General features: G+C 53.6%; 2 protein-coding genes across 2 annotated transcripts; both read right to left on the bottom strand.

Annotated features, from left to right (window-relative positions):
• Positions 1 to 338: 338 nt before the first annotated feature.
• Positions 339 to 2,698, bottom strand: CSF2 (colony stimulating factor 2). Its single transcript, XM_032259018.1, has 4 exons — positions 2,511 to 2,698; positions 2,367 to 2,408; positions 1,551 to 1,676; positions 339 to 744 (listed from the first exon to the last, which is right to left on the bottom strand). Exons 1-4 carry the CDS (start codon positions 2,667 to 2,669, stop codon positions 637 to 639), a joined length of 435 nt encoding a protein of 144 aa, XP_032114909.1. The 5' UTR covers positions 2,670 to 2,698; the 3' UTR covers positions 339 to 636.
• A 12,312-nt stretch (positions 2,699 to 15,010) lies between these two features.
• On the bottom strand, positions 15,011 to 16,929 carry IL3 (interleukin 3). Its single transcript, XM_032289904.1, has 5 exons — positions 16,771 to 16,929; positions 16,631 to 16,672; positions 15,379 to 15,468; positions 15,210 to 15,251; positions 15,011 to 15,106 (listed from the first exon to the last, which is right to left on the bottom strand). Exons 1-5 carry the CDS (start codon positions 16,927 to 16,929, stop codon positions 15,011 to 15,013), a joined length of 429 nt encoding a protein of 142 aa, XP_032145795.1.
• Between the last annotated feature and the right edge of the window lie 8,679 nt (positions 16,930 to 25,608).

Below are 25,608 nucleotides of genomic sequence, written 5' to 3' on the forward strand. Positions count from 1 at the left end.
CCCGAGGCCTCCCCAGGAAGGGTGATGCCCTTCTCTGGGACAAGATTTCCCTGGGCTGGTCACTTGGACTTCCAGGTAAACTTGAGAGCCATTCTCTGGGGTGGAAGCCCCGGAGCATCCAGGGAAGCCTGTCCAGGTGTGCCGAATTCCGCACCCATGCCCGGCTCTCACCTCCCATCTGCTCTGACAGTGTTGCCCCTCAGATAGTGCCCAACCCCTGGCAGGCCTCCGTCCCCTTCCCACCTCTCTGCTTCCTCCCTTCCTTGCCTCATGGGAGGCAGGCAGCACTGGCATTTGTTCATGGTTGAAAACAAACTCAAACACCGCACAAGTAGAAGCATATTTTTAATAATAATTATTACGGTAAAACATGTTGAATAAATATGGAGTATAAACTTAAATAAATAAATATTTTAAAAATATAAATATATAAATAAATATTACTGATTTCTGCCAGTATAAAATAGTCCCGTTCCTCTGTCATTCCTGTATCAGGGTCAGTGTGGCCCAGGACAGTTCTGGGCCACCCCTGCCATGGCTGGTCCCTTGGTCCCTCCAAGATGACCATTCTGAGTTTCTAGTTCTTGTTTCATGAGAGAGCAGCTCCCCAGGCTGGCCAGCCTCATCCGGCCGGCCTCACTCCTGGACTGGGTCCCAGCAGTCAACAGGGATGGCAAGCAGAAAGTCCTTCAGGTTCTCTTTGAAACTTTCAAAGGTGATAATCTTGGTTGCACAGGAAGTTTCCTTTAAAAAAAGAAAAATAAAAAACACTTGAGTCCAGGCAAGTGGGTAACGTGGGAGAAACACCAGCATGTTTCTGCACTGCCTCTTAGAACTCAGAGGCCAGGAGGCCCACTCCAATACCTACCCACTGACCTGGGTCAGGTGACGCTGCTGCCACCCATGTGTTCCCTAAGGAGTGCACAGCTCTGCCAGTGGCACCTGGAGCCAAGAGCCTGACTTAAGTGCCAGCCTGAGGTTGGTCTTCTGGGCAGTCAGATGCCTGCCTTTTTGGTCCCAGGACAGGGCAGGGCAGGGCAGCTGGGCCGAGGCCGTCTCCGGGAACCCAGAAGGAGCGGAGTCAAGGCCACAGACTTTGCTCCCTTCCTGCAGGAAGGAGTGCCTGAGGCCCTTGTCCATTCTGGGTTGCCTCCCTTCCTTGATTCTGTACAATTCAGGCACCCATATGGGTCCAGGGGAAAGTCCTGCCAGGAGGTGGCACTTGGGCCAGGGCACTTCCTCTGGCCCTTGGGCAGGCCCCGAATTTCCTTGGGTTTGCCTGACCTCCCTCATTAACCATAATAACAATAATGATCAGAATAGGAGCAGCTCCTGCTGGGGAGCACTCTGGGCTTCAGTGCTTCATGGCTCTGACTCCTTGGGACGAAATGGGCCATCTGCTTCCTCTCTGGAGGGCTAATCATTACGTAGCTGTTGGCACAGAAACCCCTTGAGGTCCTGAACAGCCACAGCCAGAGGTCTCTCCTCATGTCAACCCCACCCCCCTAGACTAAGACCTTCCTGCTGGGGGCTCTGTCATATGCACTCACCAAGGTTGGGGGGCAGTGCTGCTTATAGTGGCTGGCTATCATGGTCAAGAGGCCCTTGAGCTTGGAGAGGCTTCCCCGCAGGCTTTCCTTGTACAGCTCCAGGCGGGTCTGTAGGCAGGTTGGCTCCTGTGGGAAATGTCGTTCCTGGGTGAGCAATGGCCAAGTGCCTGTAGTGGCACAGGAACTCTCCACCACTCTTTTCTACTGCCATCCCCAGCTCCCAGGAGTAGGGCTTGGGAGGGGCACAGTCTGGGTCCAGTCATGCACCCTGCCCTGTCCACAGTAGACATGAGCTTGCCCTCCTCACTACCCAGCCCAGGCCACCCTCAGCGGCACCTGGAGAGGATCCCAGCCTTAGGGAAAGAGGTCACTCTCACCCCATCATTCAGGGAGGGGGCGGGGCCTCGCCTGAATCTGCTGTGTGGGCAAGGGTTGTTCCCGAAACCACTCTGTGCCTCTCTGTAGTCAGCACTGTCTCAACAGGACTTGGTCTCAGGGCACAGTCAGCACCCCAAACCCGCAGCTCCTATCTCATGAAGTGACCCTCACTTTACCACCTGTCCCCTGGTGACTCCTGGCCCTTGAATGCTAGGTCTGCTCATGCCACTCAGCTGCTAAAGGAGCTCATGTGACTGCCACAGGGGCATGGCCAGCAGCCTCTTGAGCACCAAGGCAGCTCTTGCTGCCCCTTCCTCCTGGCAGTCAGCTGATTGGAGAGAAAGTGGACAACCCTGTGAGGTGCCATCTAAAATAGAGTCCCCACCTCTACCCCAGGGCAGGGGCTCTGGAAGGCTATGTCAGAGAGAAGCATCTTACCTGGCGGTCAAACATTTCTGAGACCACTTCTACTGTTTCATTCTGTAGAAAAGGAAAATGTCATGTTATCAAGCTGACAGGCATGGCCAGTCCAGGGCCAGCAGGGTGGCCTAGGCACGGGGCCACGCTCTCTCTCTCACTTACTGTCTCAGGAGCAGTGTCTCTACTCAGGTTCAGGAGACGCTGGGCCTCCTGGATGGCATTCACATGCTTCGAGGGCCGTGTGTCGGGGCTGGGCAAGTGGGTAGGTGCAGAGATGCTGCTGGCCACAGTGCCCAAGAGCAGCAGGTTCTGCAGCCACATCCTCCTGAGAACTTTAGCCTTTCTCTCTGTGTACTGGGCTCACTGGCAAAAGAGCTCTTAAATACACAGAGGAAATGATTAATGGTGACCACAAAACGCCAGGGAGGCGGGGGAACTACCTGAACTGTGGAATCTCCTGGCCCTTATCAGCCACACATGGGAACGGTGAGCCTTTTCCTCAGGTGGTCAGACTTGGGGGTTTTCATTAATGAACCTTTCCAAGAACTGACAGCCCACCCACCCACCTCCCTGAGGGCTCTCCAGCCTTTCCTGGGCAGTCTGAATGGGCCCGAGGCTGCCCCCTCCTTCTGAGGGGCACAGCTTGGACTTTCTGGCCTGGAATGACTGGGGTAGGGTGTGGGAGATACTTAGATAGGGATCCTCATCCTGCCTACAATCCCAGGGGCCTTTGGGCAGGCCGCGCCCGCCCTGGTGCCTCATTCTGACTCTAGCCTTCCTCTTCTCTGGCCACTGTGAGAGACTTGAGTGTGAGGGGAGCTCTCACAGACCTTCCCCCTTGATGGTTCACACAGACTCCCACCCAGGACTCGGAGCAGCTGGCAAACTCAGTCCAGTAAGGGGGACCCCTGCCCCTGTGAGCAGAGGGAATGACCACCATGTGCACATCCAGCCACAAGACTGCAGCCACTCTCAGCAAGCTTTAGATGGGGTGGGGCTGGGCCAAGTCAGGACCCAGAGTTTGACTCTTGGCTCTGCAGCCACCTTGCTGAGTCACTCCTCTCTCTGGTTATGTGATCCTTGACTCCCTCTGCAGAGCAGGTTACCCCTCTGAGGTGGGCACTACATACCTACACGTAGCCCCCAGAAGGCACCAGGAGCTTCAGGCTGGCTTCAGGACTGTGGCTATACCCGTTTCAGGTACAGGGACAATGGCTTTCCCAGCAAGGTCTTCCAGGCTTAATCTCCTACATAGCCCCAGCAGCCCCCAACTCCAGAGGCCTTTCTGTGGAAGTAGGAACTGCTTCTGGAAAGCTCAAGGGGCTGACAAGTGTTTGATTTTCACAATGGAGTTCAGAGAAGACAGCACGAGTTTGTGTTTGCACAAGGTATCTGGCTCAAACTGACCCATGTCTAGGGTTTCATAGCTAAAGGGGTGTGGGCCCACATGTGTCCATTTCTGGGTGTATGTGTGCTGCTGTGATTGGTTGCATCTGTACATACAGGTGTGTCGTGGAGGAGAGGATGTTTTTCGTGCAGATGCATCTTACCTGAGAGTTCTTTTACCTGCTTTGTGTGAGTCCTCTTACTTGCTTTGTGAAAGGCTCCAGGCCTCTGAAGGTGCCCCCTAATACTGGAGAAGCTCCCCACCTAGGGTGCAGTGCCTCTGGGCTCCAGAGGCTGATTCGGCTGAAGCCAATGGGGCGGACACAAGCGAGAACACTCTGCTGGACTGAGGTTGGTGAGCCTTCAGAGAGCAGGTGGAATTCATGGCTTTAGCACTGTGGTCTGAGCCTGCAGCCCTGGCAAGTTTCCTTGTATGGTGGGAGTTTTTCTGACTTTGCATAGGGAAGCCAAACCTTAGTCCACCACACCCCACTGTGAGGCCAGTCTCATCCATCTGAGCCTGGGTAGAGCCCTCCTACATGGCCAGACTGGGGTGGGAACATGAAATGTCCACACCCGTACTCCACCTTTTTTTGTAAGGCCTTGGCTCAGCTCTTTCTAGGGAGCTCTCGGGGGAAAGATGAGGACATGGATACTACACGTAGATCCCACATGTGTTGGACAGCACCCTGGAGGCTGGAGGACAGGGAAGGAGCCATAGACAATGGTTCTGCTGGTGGCCAGGGAGGCAGAGAGCCTGTATGACCCATCTGGGAGGGAAGGCCACTTTCCTCCTAAAAATGAGTTGTTGTAGCTCAGACAGTCTGAGCCTTTCCAATACCCACCAGGCCCTGTTCTGGGGAGAAAGTGAATGGGACCCTCCCACTGGCCCTCACATCTGGCCCTTGAGGCTCTCGGTCTGGTAGGAAACAGACTGCAATGGACCCTCCCACAATGTGACTTTGATTTGGCAGGGGGAAGTCCAGAGCTGAAGGAGCCCAGAGAGCCATCTTCTCTAGCCTGGGGATCCAAGGGGACTACAGAGCTTCCCTGGAGATCCTGCCTGCAAGCCCAGGCTGAAAGTCTAGAAGTCAGGCGGGTACATTGGGTTGGAGGAGAGAGGGGCAGGAGAGGACAGAGGAAAATGTTCTGGGCACAGGGAGGCCTGGGGTTTTAGGAATGGATATAAGGAAGAGGAGGCAGACTCCAGAGAGATTGAGGAAGAAGAATCTTTAACAGACTTGGTGCTATAGTGAAGGCACTCAGTCATTCATTATTTTTTGAGCACCTACTAGGTTCCCAGCAGGGAAAGGGGATATAAGGATGACAAAAAACGGTCAGGGTCCTGCCTCCACAGACTTTTTAACCCCATCCATGGAAAAGCAAGATTAGTCTACTCACCCCCTCCCCACCAAAGTGTGCTTTGAATGTGCATAAGAGGAGGTGGAATCACAGCCCATGTGGCTAAGGTGAGGACCCAGTGGGCAAAGGAGCAGGTCTTCAGAGTGTGAGGCCCACAGGAAGTTTTGGAGTTTCAGAGGCTGCATGTATAGGAGACAGATCTGGCAGTAGTCCCTGCCCGTCTAGTAGCTGAGGAGGCTATTCAGGAAGAAGGGCTGAGGGCCAGCAGAGCTGTATTTAAGACCTGGGACATAACAGATGGGCAAGTGACAGGCCAGTGTCAAAGGGCCTAGGAGAGAAGGAAAGGAGGAAAGCAAGAGTCATAAGGAGAAATCTGTTCTGGCAGTGGTGGCCTGCAGGTGCCCAAGTCAGCATTCACAGGACAGAAATCCATGGGATTGTTGATGAGGTTTGTGGGCAGCCACACATATTTCTCATGGAAAGATGACATCAGGGCTGAGGCTGTGACACAGGCAGGCATTCCTAGATTGCACCGCATTTTAAGCAGTGTCAACAGATAGCATCCAGCCAGCCATGCTGACTCAGAGGCTCCGATGGGGCTGTGGCAGGGCAGAGGTGGGGACCACGATGGGTAGTATGACCCCCCTGGGGTCCCCTTCCTACAGAGACAGGAGAAAACCCTCTGGAAGGAGTTTCCACGACATAGGCTCTATAGGAAACAGGGGCTTGAGTCACTCCAGGATCCTTATCACAGGAGACGTTATCACAAGGGGAAGGAAATAGGCCTCAAAGTCCCTTCGGTCTCATGGCACTCTTGCACAGGCTTCGGGGCTGATCTGATCCCTCTTCATCCTGTCCACCCCTTGATGACGGTCCTTGTTATTTCTGGGGGCCTGAGATCTGGGAGAACAGTGGTTGGCCAAGTCCACACAATCAGTGACTGCAGAGTCAGGAACCCATATCAGTTCCTGCTATCCTAGTGTTTTCCACTGCCTTGGGGTCAGGAAGTTGGGAAATGCTGGTCACCTGGATGGACCAGCAGGTGATGGATCCAGCATGCTTGTCCCCCTTAAGGCAGCTGTAAGGAGAGATGCCTGCCAGGAGTTGGCAGGTAGGCTGGAGTGGCCTGTGACTGTCCCAGGGAAGTCTGGGCTGAAGGCAGAGTTTCCCCAGGAGATCCTGCCATCCAGGCATCTCTATGCCCCAGGCTTCGGCTCTTGTCCTTGCCCAGCCACCAACAATCCCTAAAGTACAGGAAAGTCCCTCTTCTCTGAGCCTCAACTCCTGCATCTGTACAATGGGAACCTCCTCTGCCTCACAGAGGAAACTGTTGCCTGTCCCAGGAAACTGTGTGGGAACTCCTCCCGGGGAAGAGGGAGTGCTTCAATTACTCCTCTCCCCAGTGCTAGGGAGGTTTCTGAAGCCCAAACTGGGCAGAGGAGCCAGGCTTGCTGGAGTTTCCAGGGACAGCTGCCCCCTGCACAGCCCTAGCCCCAGAGAGCACCTTTCTGGACACACATGGTGAGGCAGGGAGTCCAGCCTCCACTGAGTCAGGGCTCCTGGGTCCTGCGTAACCAACAGGAGGTGATGCCGCATAGCACTGTGAGTGGCTTGTCTTTCCCTGAGAGGGTTCTTGTCGCTCCAGGCCACACCAGACACATGATGCAACATCTCTGGCCTCTGTGGTTTCAGCCCCAGTCTGTCCTCACCTGCATCCCCTCTGTCTGGGTCCCCAGATGTACACCTCAAAAAGGGCAGCTGCCTGGCCAAGCTCCAGTTCCGATTTGGCCTCTGGGTATTCCCAAGTTCCTGGCACTGGGGAGTCTTGACTGGCCTGGGAGGGTCTGAGGGTGGTTAACCCTTAACCATTTGCGGACTCTGCATCTATTCAGTCAAGTTTCTGGGAGGGCCTGCTGCAGAGGACACACCCTTGCTTTCGGAGAACTTACTTCTGGTGGTCCCATGGAGTGGGGGACAGGGAGCACAAGGCCCATACTCATAGGCACAGTGTTAAGGGATCCAGCCAAGATACACACCCAGAGAATGAACAGCCGTGAGGAGTAGTCATGAAATGAAACTAGCAGGTTAAGGGAAGGGCTTGAGGGGACTTGTTGGGGGTGTGAGTTTGGGGCAGGAATGAGGAGGAGTCTCTGGTGCTTAGGGCTCTGAGTCAGGCAGCTGGATAGACATTGAAGCCATTTGCTGTGATGGGGGAGACAAAGTCACAGAGAGGTTTGAGAGGTCAGCTCATACTGGACTGGACATGACAAGTTTGAGAGGCTCCCTGGGGACCTCTAGGAAGACTCAGTCAATTGTGGCCATGTGGGCCGGGAAATCAGGGCATTTGGTAAAGAGGAGGTTCCCGACACCAGAGGGGCCATGCAGAGTGAGCCAGGCAGGAAGTAGCGCCCGGGATGTCAACTGTTTTTTTTTGAGATGGAGTCTTGCTGTGTTGCCAGGCTGGAGTGTAGTGGCGCGATCTTGGCTCACTGCAGCCTCTGCCTCCCAGGTTCAAGCAATTCTCCTGCCTCAGCCTCCTGAGTAGCTGGGATCACAGGTGCCCGCCACCACTCCCAGTTAATTTTTGTATTTTCAGTAGAGACAGGGTTTCACCATGTTGGCCAGGATGGTCTCGATCTCTTGACCTCATGATCCTCCCGCCTCGGCCTCCCAAAATGCTGGGATTACAGGCATAAGCCACCACACCCGGCCTAGGATGTCACCTTTTAAGGATGGCCAAGGACAATAAGACTTCCTTGTTTGCTTCTTTGTTCTTGGGGCTTCCTTGTTTTCCCCCAGGATCTGGTAACTCCACATGCACATCACTCAGGCAGAGGAGTCCTTGTGGACACATACACCCCATGTGTGCGCCAGGCCTGCCCACCGCAGCGCCCTCCCTGACCTGTGTCTATTGCTTGCCTGTGTACTCCCTCTAGGGCTGAAAATGCATCCCTCACCCCTGAGTCTCTGCTGTGAGCCTCATCTCCAGCTGGGAGAGTCCTCAGGCACTCAGAAGGGCCACTGCCTGTGTCTGCTTTTTTGGGAAGAGCCATAGGAAGGTTCTTCCCAAGAAGAGCCTAAAAATCAAAAGCAGGAGAAATGAGACCAGAGCCTTTATAATTTCTGAAGTCCTGCAGGCACCTGTTCATGCCCTCTATGTCTGGAGCTAGAGTCTGGGTCAAGGTGCCAGGTGGAAACCCTATACCCTTTGCCTGGCTCACGCACCTGCATCCCCTTGGAACTGACAGGTCAGAATCTAGGTGGCAGATGCGGGCTTTCTGCTTTCAGCAGGTTGAGTGGTTCTGGAATGAGCTTCCTGCGAGATTTTTCTGGACCCCCCATGGGTTCCTCAGACCTTCCCTGAGGCCCTGTTTGGGCAAGCACAGCTCACTGCATGACCTTCCCCCTTCTGAGCCCTGGTTGGCTCACCCCACAGGGCATGCAGTGCTACTTTTGCAGGCTATTGGGAGATGGACTGCAGACCTGCAGGGGAAGATGTTTCTGTTTTGATCTTCTGTTTTGGCCCACTAGGTGCCTCCATCTAGCCTCAGTCCCCCTGTCCATCAAAGAGAGGGGAGTGGTTACGAGGGTACAGACCAACCTCCCGGCCTTCTCGCCCTGGGGTGAGTGTAAATTTAGGCTTCCCTCCCGGGAAGGGGGCCTGTGTAGACCCCCTCCTTGGAGCCCTAACGCTTCCCTACCCCAGCACCAGTAGGCAAACGCCATGTGCACCCTGGTGCTTGAGCTTGACTGATGGCAAAGTGGCTGAGCCATACAGATTTTCCAGAAAGAGCCAGCTTGGAACACCTGGACAGGGAACCGTCCTCCTGTCTTTCCTTTGTCTTGGTGGGGAGGAGGTGGTCCAAGGCTGCCAGGGGCCCAGGGCAACTCTTGAGTCTGGCCGTCAGCCTGGCAGAGCAGGCGAGTCATGTTGATCAGAGACCCACTGCATGGGGGTGCCCTCCCTGATTCAAGGCTCTCTGAATGGTAGCGGTGGCTGCCCAGTGTTTGTATTCCTCATGCTCAGTAGGATCTCGGCCCAGCCCATGGGATCAGGACACAGAGCAGGTGCGCAGCTGGTGCTCACGAAGGCAGGCAGGGAAGGAGACCCCTGCCCTGCTGCCTGGCCCTCGCTCCGGCACCCGCTGCCCTTCGTTGCCTCCCTGCAGCTGTCCTCCCTCCCTGACACCCTGACTTGGCTCCTCCTAGGGCACACCCTCAACCCCGACAGCCTGTGTCCTTGCTGCCCACTGGTCTCCAGCACAGCCCACCTTCCCTCCAGGGCGGGGCTGAATCTCCAAGTGCAGGCCCCAGGCAAGTCTCTGCTGAAACAGGTCCCGGGAGCAGCCTGGGTCAAGGGCTTCCGTCTGAGGAGGAGGCAAAAAGGACTCACACTAGAAGGGTTCCATGGACCCCGCAGGGCAGGAAGGGCTCATGGAGGGGAAAGGGAAGGGGTCACATCATGAGCCACTGCTGGAGGTGGAGTTGAGCCTGGGATCATTGAGGGGCCTGGGTGGGAGCTAGAGGAAGCCTTGACGACCAGCCATGGTGGGGGACAGCTGAGAGCCAGGGATCTCTCTCAGAAGCTCCTTGAGGCCTGGGGATGGAGACAGAGAGGAGCACAGAGGACCACTTCCCTGGATCTAAGCCCCTGATGCGTGTATTGGTTGTGGAGAGAGGGTGCCGGGTAGGAGGAGAGGACAGATGGGCATGTAGAGGCATTTACTGGGAAGCATGGGAGTGGTCAGATGAGGAGCAGGGAGCTGAGGCGCTGTTGCTGTGCTGCTTACTGTGGGGCTGGAACCAGGAGGTTTGGGGGCAGAAGTTACCACAAGAGGCCTGGATCCAGTCAAGGGAAGACCCCAGGCAGGTCCAGGGTCAGACTTAAAGAATTCCTGGGCATTGGTGAACCACTGCTGCTTAAGGATTCAGAGGCTCTGGACTCACATTCCCTTCATTTCTCTGCCTCAGTCTCTGTCTCTGCAGTGGGGATAATCACAGCCTTCACTGGGTCATTGGGATTCTCCGAGTCTCTTCTCGGTCCAGGAGGGCAGCACCAACTTTGCTGATCCACCTCATGGAGCCTGACCTGAGGTTTCCAAGGGGGAAAGTTGGGTCTCTAGTCCCCGCCCCTGGTCCACACCACGTCTGCGTCCTCTCCCATCATGGATACCCCATCCTCCTGGGCCCAGGGATCCTCCTCTGCTGGGCCAGCCCCTGTTCATCCAACACCTCTCTCCCTCTGCCCTGGCTTCTTCCTGTTGGTGTTAAACACACAGTGTCTGCCATGGCTCCATCCTGTCCTTCCGCCTCCCTCCACCAACCCCTCCTCAGGCCACAGTCATCTAGTCTTGCCATCTCCACAGTGACCATGCTGGGCTGGGCTGGCCCAGAATCAGGGAGCGAGGAATGTGGAGAAGACACCAGGGGCTGGCTGGGCTCCAGGGGCAAAAGCAGTGACCCAGGGCACGCCCTCTGACTTGGACACCTGGCACCCAGCCACACTCTGCCTCTCCTCTGCTTAGACTCTCCTGTGCCTCTACTAACCTTGTCTTCTCTACCTCCATGCCTTTCTCCCCTAGGGCATCTGCCTCCCTCCCTCCCTGCATCTTTCTCATCCCTCTCTGCTGGATGAACTTCTCAGGCCCCTTGTGTGCCACCTGTGGGAAGCACCTCTGATGAGGTCCACAACCACCCATTGGTCCTGTGCTATCTGCACTGTGCTGGGCCAACTGCACATGGCCAGGAGGCCTGAAAGCCTGGCCCAGTGTCTCACGTATGCCTGCCCCAGCATAGGGGAGCCATAGAGGGTCCTCAGAGCAGTTGCTCCACTGAGTCAAATGGTGGCTTGAGGCCAGGGTGGGAGGAACAGAGCCCCTTCCTGGAGTGGGAAGATTCCTGTCTGGGGTGAGGCTGGTCATGCCTTCTGAGTTCTGCCCTCCTTAGGTACTTGCCGTTCTGGCAGTTTTCCCTTTGCTCTATTTTTCTGCATTTCCAAGTTTTTCAGTAAAGAGTATATATGCTTTCCCATTTTTCCCTCCAGTGAAAAACAATAGTTTTTTTTCTAAGTGAAAAATAAAATTCCTGTCTGAGTAACATAATCCACCTTCCCTCGAGGAGAACCTGAGATGTGGGAAGGCGGAACTTGGGTCTTCCTGTGGCCGTGGGGTTTACAATGGGGTGATGCTGCCCCCTGGCGCCATATGGATACATAGATCTGGCTCGAAGGACAGTCTGGAAGGCTGAGAGAAAGGACAGGTAAAACTGACAGACGTGCAGGGCAGAGGCGAGCACCCAGAGGTCTCCACTGGGTCAGGAAGCCATGAGCCTCTTCCCTGCCCATGGCTGAGCATGATGTAGTATCTTGTTCCATTCAAGCTGCTGTAACAAAATACCTTAGATTGAGTGGCTTATAAACAACAGAAATGTATTTCTCATCGTTCTGGAAGATGGAAGCACAAGATCAAGGTCCTGGCAGATTTAGTGCCAGTGGCGAGGGGCCACTTCCTAATTCATAGACAGGTGTCTTCTGGGTGTATCCTCGCACGGCAGAAGGGGAAAGGGAGCTCTCTGAAGTCTCTCTCTCTCTTTCTTTTTTTTTTTTTTTTTTTTTCAGAGATGGGGATCTTGCTATGTTGCCCAGCTGTAGTGCAGTGGCCAATCATGGTGTGGTCAATAGTGTACTGCAGCCTCAAACCCCTGGGCTCAAGGAAACTTCCTACCTCAGCCTCCCAAGTAACTGGAATTAGAGGTACATGCCACCATGCCTGGTTGGAGCCTCTTTTTTACAGGTCCTGATCCCATTTGCAAGGGCCCCACTCTCATGGCCTAATCACCTCCCAAAGACCTCACATCCTAATACCATCACACTGGGGATTAGATTATTAGATTTTAATATATGAATTTGGAGGGAACATAAACCTTCTGTCTAAAGCATGTAGAAATACCCCCAACTTGTCCAGGAACTGACTGCCATTTGGTTCTGGGCCCCAACCTGGCTCTAAGCTGCAGTCTATACTATTCTAGGAGGGCAGTGAGGAGCCCCCAGCAGGCCCATGCCCTCTCCAGCATGTCACCTCCTCCTACCACCCTCCGGCCAGCCATGGGTCCTGCCAACTGGTCTCACGTACCAGGTCTGTGTCTCATCCAACCTTGCCTCTTGCAGGCATCAATCACTAACACAGGACCAGCAGACGAGATGGCTGCTGACCCACTCTCCAGGGAGTGAAGAGGTGGTGACAAGCAGCGACTTATCTGGGAACATGGGGCAGAGGCACAAATGCTGCCTCAGCCTAGGATGCAAATAGGACCAGCTGTCACGTGAGAGGGAGGTAAAGTGAGGGCTGTGGGGCTGGGTGTGCAGGAGACTTGGGAAACCCAGTCCAGAGTCAGGCTTTTTACTGCACCCTCTCAGGCCTGGCTCCTCCAGGACCCTGGTGTGCCCTGAGGCCAGTGGCACACACCTCCCTCTAGTGGTCAATCCGGAAACTGCAGCAGCCTCCTCTATCTCTTCCCAGGACTAAGTCCAACAACAAACATTCCCTGACCCCCGTGCAATGCCCTCAGTGAGCCAGGCTGGGGAGAGGTGGCGGGAGGGGGAGGAGAGAGTTATTTTGTGGGATCATAAAGGTTTTTTAGGAGGAAGAATTTAGAGGAACAGATTTCTGAGCCTGTAGCAGATAAATCTTCCATCATCTCCTGTCCCATTCAAGCAGCCTGGCTGTTCCTTACTCATAACCTCAAGGGAGGGATGAATCAAGGTGGGAAAGAGGAAAAAGGGGGACAGGACCCACCAGCACCTGGTATAAGCCTGTGAAGCTTTTCTGGGACTTGGAAGGAATCAGAGGGGATGCTATTCCTGCTTATGCAGTGACAGAGGAAGGCCCCTCTGCCCCTTCTTCCACACTGGCAGACTGGAAGAGGGCCACAGAGTGGTGTGCAGGGGAGTTAGAGGGAGGTGCTCAGGGCTAAAGGGCCAGGCAGCAGGCTGAAGCCACACTCAGGTGTCCCAAACCTCCTGCTCTCTGCCTCCAGGCTGGTCTGCACCACCTCCGGGCCACACTGACTGTCTCTCTGGTGGGTTCCTGTGTACTCACCTATTTCAGAGAAGAGCCCCATCCTGGAATGGTGTGGACAGTCCAGAGGTGGGCAGTGTGTGAGTTGGTCCATGAATAGGAACTCATCATGCCAAGTTAGGATAAGGGCATGCCAGGCTGAGGTGACAATGTGGATAAAAACTTAGGGGCATGGCTGGGTGCGGTGGCTCATGCCTGTATCTCAGCACTTTGGGAGGCCGCGGCGGGCGGATTGTGAGGTCAGGAGTTTGAGGCCAGCCTGGCCAACATGGTGAAACCCAGTCTCTACTACAAATACAAAAAATTAGCTGGGTGCAGTGGCACTCACCTGTAGTCCCAGCTACTCTGGAGGCTGAGGCAGGAGGATTGCATGAACCTGGGAGGTGGAGGTTGCAGTGAGCTGAGATCACACCATTCCAGCCTGGTGACAGAGTGAGACTCCATCTATTAATCCCCCTCGAAAAACAAAACAAAACAAAAAAACAACTTAGGGGCATGAAGAGAGGCTTGTGGTTCTTCTAGGAAGTTCCAGCACTCCTGTTGGCTGGAGTATTGATTAGGGTGGTAGTCATGGGGGAAATAGAAGCAACAGGTGAAGCAAAGGTGAGCCTTTTATGTTGTCCTAGGGATACGGACAAGGTTCAGAAGACCCTCAGGATTGGGGCATTCAATATAGATCCACATGGTCAGATTTGCATTTTCTAAAACTCCATCTGGCTCCCCAGTAGAGCACAGATTGCCAGGGTGTGGGTTCCAGAGCTGGTCTGGATGCCTACAGGGGAGCTGCTAAATCATCAGGCAGGAGAAGCTGGGGGCTTAGGCAGGGATGGAGACTCCAGGCTTGGAGGGTCTTAAAGGAATTGGATCAAGGGTTGGGTGGCCTGTATCACCAGAATCTGCTGCATTGTCGGGTATCAGACAGTGTTGATCCTTGAACTTGGCCCTGGGAGGAGCAGGGGTGGCTGCCTGCTGCAGTTCCTGGAAGGACCACTAGGGGGAGACATGCCACAGGATTAGCGTTCTCCGGAGACACCCCGACCCTAAATTCAAGCCCCGGCTGAGCCACTGTCTGCTGTGTGACCTTAGGTAGCTGCTCAACCACGCTGAACCTCAGCTTTCCCTGAAATGGAGAAAACATACTCTTGGTTGGGGTGCAGAATAAGTTAGATAGCACAGATAAAGTGCTCAGAACAGCACCTCATACCTGGTAGCAGCTCTGTGGGTATTTAAGATTGCTAGGGTTACCATCACCTTTCTGGAAATGGGGGTGGCAGGAGGGCAGTGTGAGAATGAGCTTACCCAGACGACACCCACGTTGCAGGATCAGGCCCCCAAGAATTCGTGGCAAACCATTCTCACCTAAAATGGTCACTAAGTCCCAAGTCCAATTGAAACACTGGTAACAAAGCAGTTGTTCAGAGTCTGGTTTATTCTCACATATCCCTAGGAACCAGTTTAAAACTCGAAGTACAAATGAACATGCTCCCCACCCACAGTTTTTGCAGAAGCAGCAGGACATGGCTCCTCTGCTAAAATAAATACACTTCATACTCCAGAAGGCAATAAATAAATAAATACATGCATAAATAAATAGTCTCAATGGGATAAAAATGAGAACATAACTGCACAAGCCCAAACAAGAGCTGTCCATTTCAGAAATTAGATAATTAACACTTCATCTGATGCCACAGGAAAAGGTGAGATGCTTCTGGTCCTGACTGTGTGAGAGATGACCCAGAGGTTTCGGAAGTTGTTTCCAGTGTCCCGAGGCCCTGTGGTAAGAAGGCCAAGAGAGCAAGCTGGACATTGGACTCAAGGGGTCTTGAGGCTCAGAGTCATCTATTGAGGCTGCTTAATCTCAAGGGTTTTCAAATAGAACTTCAGTTTCATCCGGAAGTCATTCCAGTCACCGTCCTTGATATGGATTGGATGTTGCTGTAAAGAGGCCAAGAAGGTGGCATTAGGTGAGTCCAGGCTGTAATGGTGATGACCAGCTAAGGAACAGACTGTGGCAGGGGCATCTTGGGGGACAGCTTACCGTGGGTGCATCCGTGGCCATGGGCAGGCATAATGGGAGATCCTGTGGGAAGAGACCAAAGCAGATGGTCAGAGATTCCCCTGGAAAGGGAATGGTCCCTGCTGTCATCCTCCCCAGAGGCAGGACAGGGCCAACACAGGGATCCTAAACCCTCAACAACTTCACATACCTTAAGATTGCTCTCGATTGCTGTTGCGTTCTGTAAACTCTTGATGGCCTTCTGGAATACTTCCAAGTTTGGCCTTCGAAGGTTTGGTTTCTAAGGGGGCAAATGCAAAAGAACTGAAATCATAACAAACAGACTCTTAGACCACAGCATGATCAAATTAGAAATCAAGACTAAGAAATTTACTCAAGCCAGGCACGGTGGCTCATACCTGTAATCCCAGCACATGGGAGGTCAAGGCAGGCGGATCACCTGAGGTTGAGTTAAAGACCAACCTGACCAATAGAGTGAAACCCAATCTCCACCAAAAATAAACAATTAGCCAGGAGTGGTGGTGCATGCCTGTAGTCCCAGCTACTCGGGAGGCTGAAACAGGAGAATCACTTGAACTTGGGAGGCAGAGGTAGCAGTAAGCTGAGATCACGCCTCTGCACTCCAGCCTGGGCAACAGAGTGAGACTTTGTCAAAAAAAAAAAAAAAAAAAAAAAAGGTGGGGGTGCCTTGGTGGATCTTTTTGCACTTTGGGGAAAAACCATCTCCAAAAAGAAGCTCTACAAAAGGCAGGAGGCTTTCCAAGGGAAGTATCTGTAGCTAAAAGGCTGATAACAGTATTCATGCCCTGACTGAATTAAAGTCTCCTAGAAATCAAGAAGAAAATCACAGAGACCCCAGCATGGAAATGGGAGCAGCATGTGAGCTGTGAGTGTCCCAAATACAGATGGCCCAGCAGCCCAGCAAGGGCTTTCACTTCTTGTTTGACCCGAGAAATGTCATGCAAAGGTGAGACAGAACCATTGTGGTCAACTGGAACCATGAAAAATAACTGTAAATGATAATGCCACTGCCGATGAGGGTGGAAAACACAGACTCTATGTTTTAAGGGAAAAGGAAGCTGGCACATCCATGGGGAAAATTTCTGTCGGTCCAGAGTCAGCCCCATCAAAAACTGAGCTTAAGGCCCTTGGTGTTGCTCACCTAGAGCTGTCTTTTCATTTTCTGACTTAAAAGTCATTTTCATTATTATAGCCATGGCTGTGGCCATGTATTGAACTCTTAAGTGCCAGATGCTGGTCCAGAACGTTATGCACATTGTGTCATTTGATTGTCATAACAACCACAATGAGATAGGTGCTATTAACCCTATTTAACAGATGAAAAAAGCAAGGCTGGCTAAGTTGGAATGACATGGCTGAAGTCACCCAGGTGGGAAATGGATTGGGACCCAGGTGTGCCAAGTGCAGAGCTGAGCTCTTACCATCAGAATGCGTTGGTCTTCCCTGTTTAAGTTGTTGAAGTTCTGTGGGGGCAAAGGGAGAGAGATGCCCGTGAGGCCTGTTGGCCTGAGGCAGCCACCACCCCTCCCTGCTGCAGGCCAGTATTATCTCAGGTACTCACTGATGAAGGCAAAGGTGGCTGGTTTAGGAGAGTTACAATTTCTTCCCTCAAGTTAGAGCAGTTAACCTGAGTTGTCTTCAAGGGTGTCGCCTGGGTTGGGGCAGCTTGCAGTCCAGGGCTGACCAGGAGTAGGAGGAGCAGGATGGGCAGGTGGCTCATGTTTAGATTGGCAGGAGGCACTCTCTTGTTCTGGTCCTTCTTGGGGTTCTGAAAAGTCAGCAACAGCCTCCTGCCTTATATACAATAGCATGGTGCCCACAACCCCAGGCAGGAGGGGGCGTGTGGGGCAGGCGTCGGAAGGATCTTTATCTGACATGGAACCTCCATAGAAAACCACAGACATAATTATTCAACCATGACTTTCTAGTACTCAAGATTAGTGAAACAAGAAAAAAGATTACTTAAAGGGTGTCACGTCATCTTGTCAAGGAGGATGAGAGATGGGAAGCATGGCAGCAGGTGAGAGGGCCCCTCTGGCAGGTGGGGGGAGCCTGACTCAGCTCACTCAGGCCTCCTGCCCAGTGAGATCTCATCTGCCATCACCTGGACTACCTTGTCCCTCTGCTACCTGCCCTGCTTGGTCCTGGTGGGTGACCGGGAGGGCACTGGAACAGATGAGAGTTTGTCTGGTAGCGGGTCACACTGCTAACCATCCACGTGCAGCCTCAGGCTCTGAGAAGCACATCTCTTGGTGCCCTCTCCCAGTGCGGAATTGCTGGTGTTCCAGTCCCCAGCGGTTCATCCCATGGGCTTCTCCTTGACACTTTGTTTCTGGCGGGTGGCTGAGGGCACTCAGGCCCCAGGTGGTCATTCTCTTACTGGTCTGCTAGCAGTGCCATGCCTGTTCCCTGCGTTGTGGGCCTGGGCGCCTGCAGGAAGACTGGCTGCAGCCCCTGGAGGTCCCTCTGGTAGCACCAGGAGCTGAGCTCAGGTACCTGAGGACAGAAACTCTTGACACTGTCACTGGGAGCTGGGGGAGGGTCTGGCTTGGGAGGTTTAAGAGGTAGAATTGGCATGGTCTGAGGGGAGAGGTTAAGGGAGGAGAGGAGAAAGGAGGGCAACTAACTCCCTGGTTTCAGGCTGGGCCTCAAGATGCTGGGGCAGGGATTGGCAGGAGACAGTTGTATTGAGAGGTCTGCATCCCTGTCTGTGCTGAGCATGGATTTGCCAGGTGCAGGCCTGGTAGGAAAGGTTTACAGAGGGGTAATGCGAGTGGGCACAGACCATGGGGAAATCCACAAGGGACCTGAGAAGCTGCAGCCAGTTAGGAAGCAGGAAACCCAGGAGAGTAGGGGTAGGGGGTCCCAGAGGGCAGCCTCTGAGGGAAGAGGGGTCCCCTTGCTATGGGCCTGTGTCTGTGCCTGCCTGACACACCCCATGGGGTAGGGGCTTTTGGTAAAGGGATGTGTGTGACGGGGGCATGGGGAAGAATTCTTCAAGACGATTGGCCTTGGGTGGGAGGGAGAGGAGAGCGTCGGAGTGTGGTGTGATGTGATCATTGTGGGAGATGGCGGATAGGAGGTTATGCTGAGGCAGGGGAATTTGGGTGCTTTGGGCTTTTGCGCATAATCAGATCAGGTGAAGACAAGGACCAGGATGTGGCTGTGGGGAGGCAGGTGAAGAGGTTGTGACTCAAGGCCATGCGGTGAGGATAATTCCCCGTAGCTGATACACGCTCCTGGGTCAGCCCCAGGCTAGGCCCTGGACCAGGAGGAGCCCTAGGTTCTCGATCCAGAGTGGAGTCTCACAGGCACAACTCAGCACAACATGGGGGAGCCTTAGGACCAGCTTGGGTACTTGGTAGGCACAATTCATTCAGCTGGCATCTAATAAGCTCTGCCTGTGTGTAGGTACCATGAATTAAACAGACATGGTTCCCTCCACTAAGAAGCTCAGTCTTGGGGGGAAACAGATTTCAAGTCTTGCTACTCCTCCTGTGGTCCCAGACCTGCAGGTCAGCAGCTCCTGGGAGCTTATTAGCAGTGCCAACCCTCAGGCCCCAGCCCAGACTTTATGAATCAAAAATTGCATTTTGACAAGATCCTCAGTGATTCACTGACATTTGAGGGGCTCTGTTCTAACTGCCTCAACAACCTTAGCTCCAGTAGGTCTCCTGTTGCCCCAGGGACCCAGAGTTTGTTTCTTTCACACTCAACTGTACCTTGGTGTTACTGTCTATAACACATTTTGGGGACTTGTGCAAAAATAATGTGATTTCTCATAGAGAGAGCCTGTATTTTTGTTTAAACATAAGTGGGCTTTTCTAGGGAATTTTAAAGCTCATTGAATTTAAAGATGTAGAGACAAAACATTCCTGTATATTTTTTGTTTCTTTAAAACTCAAGACTTTGTGTTGCAATCACACATGCACACAAAATCCTGAGTAGTAGTATTGTAAATCTTGACATTTGTAGTCTTTGTCTCTTGTTTTAAAAATGATTATATACCAGCCTGAGCAACTTGGCAAAAGCTCATCTCTACAAAAAGTACAAAAAATTAGTGAGATGTGATGGTACATGCCTGTGGTCCCAGCTACCTGGGAGGCTGACATGGGAGGATCATCTGAGCCTGGGAGGTCGAGGCTGCAGTGAGTTCTGATCGTGCCACTGAATTCCAACCTGGACATTGGAGTGAGACCATCTCTCCAAAAAAAAATAAAAAAATACACACACTCACACACACACACACACACACACACACGCACACACACACAGTTTTTTAAAGGCAAAAGAGGTTGAGGCTTGTGGGATTTTCAACCAGGGGAGGCGTGGGGTTTTCAACCAGGGGAGGCGTGGTGAAGCTGCTCTAGGGGAATGGATGAGAAGGATCAAGGCAGCAGCGTGGCCAGTGAGGGGACATTGGGAGTCCTCTGTGATAAAGATGGCAGGAAGCTGGACTAGGTAGGCTCTGTCAGGGTGGAGAGGACTGGCTGAAGGGAAGCGCTCTCACAGCTGACTTCTATTGAGCAGCACTTGTGAAGAGTGGGGAACTAAGTTCTTTTTATGGCTGAACTCATTTAATCCTCATGCTGAACTGTGAGGCAGGTACTGTTATTAGTCCTGTTTTCCCAGTGAGGAAACTGAGTTTCGGAGAAGCTGAGCTGATGCAGCTAGGAAGTGACATCACCAGGACTGAGGTAAGCAGGACAGTCCAACCCAGAGGCTGAGCAGCCCTGGGCAGCATCAGACAATTACAGCCTCAGGGGGTGATGCTAGTAGCAGTAGTGGACAGCAGGGTGAGGATGAGATGTAACCACTGTGATTACTCATGCGGAGATCCCTGAGGCCTCTTGGGGAGCAGCTACAGTGTGCGATGGGACAAGGCTGCTGGCAGTGGGCTGAGGAGCGAGTGACGGTGAGACAGAGGGTAGAAGATGCTTTGAAGTTTTATTCTGAAGGGAAGGAGGGAGATGGGGCAGCCAGAGGAGTCACAGGGTCAGAGGTGCACCTTCCAGACAGGGACGTTTGAGCTCCTTCCTCTCTGATGGAGGTGAGCCGGGAGTGGGCAAGATGGCTGGCTGGCTAGCACAGGCGGTGCCCCAGCATCAGCTATCGCAGACCCCTCACAGAGAGCTCAGGGAAAGACTGTCTGGGTGGCCCAGTCCGTCTGGTGGGGAATGTACAGTAGGGTGGGCTGGGTTGGTCCACAGGTTTGTGGTGAGAGGGGACAATGGCTTCTGTGTTCTCTGTGAAACAGAGGTAAAGTCAGGCCCTGAGGTGGGGCTACAGGCAACAAGCATGGTGAGGTTTGTTGGCTTGAGCTGTGACTGCCTAGAGGTGACCTTGAGGGGCTGGCAGCCTGGGGTCAGAGGGTGAGGAGACTGGGAGGACCCAGGGTCTTTGTAGGCAAGAATATGGATTGGAGGTCCCCAGAGGCAGGGTGTGGGGCCATGGGAGGAGGCTAGGATGGGCCAACCAGACAGAGCAAAGGAGGCAGGAGGTGGTGCAGTCCCAGCCCCCGGAAAGGCCCAGTGACTGCAGCCCAACACCTGCTGCTGTTTGAGGAGCCAGGGAGGAATGAAGGGACATGTTCCCAAAACCAAACCTGATTCAGAGGGGGCTGCCAAGGACAGCGGGTAGCTGGCTGCCACAGCACTTCCATGAGCCCTTGGTGGACTGAGGCATGGCCTGGGTCACCCTGCGGGTCTCCTTTGAGGTTCACCTTGACTCTATAGGAGCTTCATGCGAAATTGTAGGCACCACTTCTCTCCTCCAGAGGCCACAGTCCTGCCAACCCTTGAGGAGAGACCTGGTCCCACCTAAGATGGTGATTCTACCCTAGGCCTTCGTGTCAACCCAGCCTGGCCTAGGGGAAGCCTCCTCTGCTGGCTGGGCTGATTGCTATCAAGAAGGGAAATGTGCACACGTGCTCATCCCTGGGGCAGGCGTGAGGGAGGCTGTGCCACCACCTGGACAGGAGAGCCAGCCCAAGACTGCAGCCTGGAGTCTGCAGGGCCAAAGGGCTGGAGATTCCAGGAGGGGTCTCTGGATCCTGTCTAATGGATCCCTGTGGGCCTGACCCAATCCCTATAGAGTGGGCCATAGTATTGGAAGTCCTGGCCCTTAGGGTCCAGTCCAGCTAGAGGTACACACCTCCCTTTCCCATCACTCACCCCCACAGGCCTAGCGGAATTTTCTGGGGTACCCACCACAGGCAGGGACCTGGGCCTCAGTGACTGTGACGAGTTTCTCTGCCACCCACTCCATGGCATCACATGTGTCAGATTTAGTCTGCCCATGACCTCAGTCATGCTTCTGCTGGTGGCCCTGATGACGTGGCCTGGTTTTGACATCACAGAAGCAGCTCAGGGTTCTTGGCCAGCCAAGCAGTGCCGTCAGATGTCCCCTGCCCACCTGAGCAGAGCGCTCAGGAAAAAGCCACCGAGGGGGCCCAGCTGGAGAGGCCTGGCCTCCTGTCCCAACCTGGGGTTCTGCACTCTGTCCCCAAGACTTGCACAGCCGCAACCTGTGCACCCTCTGCTTTCTAGCCCCTGCTGCAGAGACATCGCCTCCTTGGGGCCCAGTCTGTGCAGAACCCCGACCCCAGGCCCAGTCTAATAGAGAAGACAGATGGAGAATCCCCATTTAGAATGCTATGCCTGTGGGAGGTGGAAGCCCAGCAATGAGGCAGCCTCATCCAGCCTGGACTATCAGAGAAGACAGGAGAAGGGACAGCTACGACCTAAAGGATGATCTGGAGCCAGGCATGCCACGGAAGAAGTGCTCCCTAGGGAGTGCTGGGCTTGGGGCTGCGGCTGCTCCATCTATTGGCCTCAAGCCTCCTATCCAGGCATCCAATATCTGGGTACTTGGGACAGCCATGTCATTACTATTGTTATTAATAAGTGTATGGGCTTTCAGTGCCTGTCACACTCTTGTTACCCACCTGGAATACAAAGCTTTGGAACATGCATTCCTATTGCATGTATCATATCTACTGCAGACAAAACCAAGAGCTCTCCATTCTCAAAGAAGCTGCCCCTGAACTATGAAGTGACAATGTTGGGGCATAAATACTAAGAACTTGGCAGCCCAGGCCCTCAGGAAATGCTCTTCTAAGTGGGGGAGACTTCACATGGAGTATTAGTTGTGTCGATGATGTTGCCAGGCCAAGTCTTGTCTGCCTCCCAGGCAGAGAGGGAAAGGGCCAGCCTGGATGGGTGGCTGGAGGTCAGAGCTGTCCAGGGAAGGGCAAGAGCAGATGCCAACTGGGCAGAGACACAGACAGGCCCAGGTGAGCTCAGAGCCAGGCTGCCTCTCAGCCGTGCACACTCTGTCTTATCTTCCTTGGTGAGGTGAGGAAAATCCTTTGTAAACACTTTTTCCAGCTTTACTGATCTTTTATTTACAGAAAATGATAAATAAGTTCATCTGTTTGTCTTGGAGGTTCCATATCAGAAAAAGAGTATCAGTCCATCTGGGGCTTTTCCCCATGCCCCACCATTCCCCCAACCCCCACACCCCCTGCATCCCCTGCACAGCTCCCCCACACCACTGTGCTGGGCCTTTACAGAGGATGCGGACCAGGCCACTTCAGATCCACACAGGTTAGGGAAGACCACGGTACCTCTGAGCAGCAGATTAATGTGGAGACCATTTTGCCTCTCCTTCCTCGTCATCCTCCTTCCCCTCAGCCTCCAAAAGCCCCTACCCGCAATGGCCATTAGAATCAAGACTAAAGGCAATTCTTGAACATCATCCTTGAAATCTACTGGCACCTGAGCCCATCCTCTGTAAGTAGCTGGGGCCAGATGGGCACGGGGTAGGAACAGCTCCGCTTGACCCCAGGCCAGGCACTCATGGGTTCTTGCTTTTCCCCTGCAGAAAGGTGAGATCCAGGAGCAATGGATCCTGAAGTGAGCACTCAGCCCTGAAGGCCACTGCCCTCCCTACCAGTTATCACTGCCATTGTATTGATGGTCACTGTTCTGGGCTTGGGCACATTTGGGTCAGGTGCACCTGCAAGGTCACACCTGAGTCTTAACCTTTATCTGGCATCTTAACTGCAGATGTGTCCACCAGCCTATTCTTTGCCTCATGGAGGATGTATGTGGTAGATGTTCCTTCTCCAAGTGTGGGAGTTTAATATTCACATTGGCACAGTGGCCTCCTTCCCTTTGTCCTGGAAGCTGGTTCAGAAAGTGCCCTCATTCCCCAGGCTCTTGCCCAGTGCACCTAGAGCCAGAAGATGTGATGGTCGCTGCCCTGCCGGCCTGTGCCAGAATGTGCTGCGAACCCCTCAGCTGCTGTGCCCTGAAAGCAGCTGGGTTCCTCCCAGGGCCTGGGCAGGACAGAACTGGGGGAGACGGTAGGGGAACTAGTGAAGGCCACCCCAGAAAGGAAGCAGGGGAGTGGCAAACAAGGCCACGAGAATGCCCCTCCTGGCCCTGCTGCACACACTCGGTCCCTGTAGAATAGCACCTTTCTGAAGCCTAAGCTGGCTGCCTTACTGAACACCCCAAAGCTCTTGAAACCTCATCGTCTTTATCTGTGTGGAACAATCCAAAGCTGAGGCGTGTGAGGCTGGGGAGCGTCCCTTTGGCATTGGAGTCTGTCCCCAGGAGAGCCCACTCCAGGTCAGAGTGCCTGCCCTTGTCCTGCCCTTTCCCAAACAGGAGCAGAATTTCCACCTCCACGTTTGCCCCCCAGGTTCTTACCCTCTCCACTGCCAGCAGCCCCTCCAGCACCACCACCCAGGACCTTCTCATTCTTAAAAGGCCCTCCTGGTCCTTTCAGCTTCCAGAAGCTGACTGGCCTCTCTTGTCTCTGGCCCACAGGAACTCCTGCGAACCTTGCCCATCTCCACACCCCCACCCCCACCGCAGGGAAGCTGCCACTCGGGCTCGGATGCCCATTGCCCCAGGCTGAGCATGGCATCTGCCACGACCCTTCCACCTTCTCCACACCTGACTCAATTTTCTGGTTTCTTCAAGGGAAGAACCACAGCTGCACACCCAAGAAAGCGATTAGAAAAACTTGTTGAATAGCTTCCCAAGAACTCTGGGTGATACTGGGCTCTTGCTACCAACCAAATCTCTCATGCCTTTGTTCAGGCTCTTGAACTCCCAGCCCTGAGAGCTGGGTCACCAGTATTCCTTCTCGGTATCCCAGGAACACTTCACTCTGTTATAGACGTCAGTGGTCAAACGTTTAGCTCCGAATGAGCCACTCAGTTTTCATCTCAGGGGTACTGATAATCATGTGTATTTCTGTTGCAGATTACTAAACTGTGTTATTCACTTCATTGTGAAATTATTTTATTTTAATAAGGGAGCCCTCTTAGGAGCCTCTGAGCAGAGCTCAGAGTGGGTATGAGGGCATCTTCATTTCTAGCTCAGATTTCAGAAGGTTCCTTCTCCTCTGGGAAAGTGAGCACTTTGTAGAGAGTCTATCCACAGTGCTTCGTTTCTAGAAGGCTTCTCCATTTGACTTGGGTTTGGGTTGCAATTTCCATACTCCACAGTTAATTTCTTTTGTGCCACAGCTTGAATTCCTCTCAGGACTCTTGTCTTTGGGGATTTTCCTGGTGTTTCCCTAGCCTATGCCCTGACTGGGACCACCCAGACCCTGCTCCTTCTCCCCAGCTCATTCACCCCCATTACTCCCACTCCGCTCACTCACCCCTCTCCCCACTGCCCACACCAGCCTCCAAGGGCCTCTCTGTCCCATCCGCTTCTCATTGCTCCCATGGACTCCCTAGTCCTGGTCCAGGCCTGGCCACCTTGGTTCCCACCACAGCTCTCAGGCCCAGGTTCTGCCACCCCATGTCTCCCAGCTGTCAGAGCAGCCTTTCTGGGTGCCTCTCTGCTCACGTCACCTCTGCTGTTGGCCCTGCACTGATTTATGATTGGTTCCCTGGGACCAGGACCCAGGAGAAGCACAAGCTAGTTTTCTTCCTGTGGAAATCTCCACTGAGGATTTCTAGGGCTCCTTCCAGTCCAGGGAAAAATGGGTCTTTTTCATTTTGGGATCCCTGCCCCCCAAAACTCCTTTACCCCTATTTAAGACTTCAATTCTCTCTCTCCCCTCCTGCCCTCCTCCACCTCCTGGGAACGATCCCCTGGTGTCTACTGGATAAGAAGCTTTTGGCCTGGGGCCAAGCACGGTGGGCACTTTGGGAGGCTGAGGCAGGCGAATCACAAGGTGAGGAATTCAAGACCAGCCTGGGTAACATGGTGAAACCCCGTCTCTACTAAAAATACAAAAATTAGCCAGGCGTGGTGGCGGGCGCCTATAGTTCCAGCTACTCGGGAGGCTGAGGCAGGAGAATCCCTTGAACCCGGGAGGCGGGGGTTGCAGTGAGCTGAGATCGAGCCACTGCACTCCAGCCTGGGCTACA

This window comes from Sapajus apella, unplaced genomic scaffold (genome assembly GCF_009761245.1).
Source record: "Sapajus apella isolate SASKATOON/1434 unplaced genomic scaffold, GSC_monkey_1.0 scaffold1, whole genome shotgun sequence".
NCBI lineage: Eukaryota > Metazoa > Chordata > Mammalia > Primates > Cebidae > Sapajus > Sapajus apella.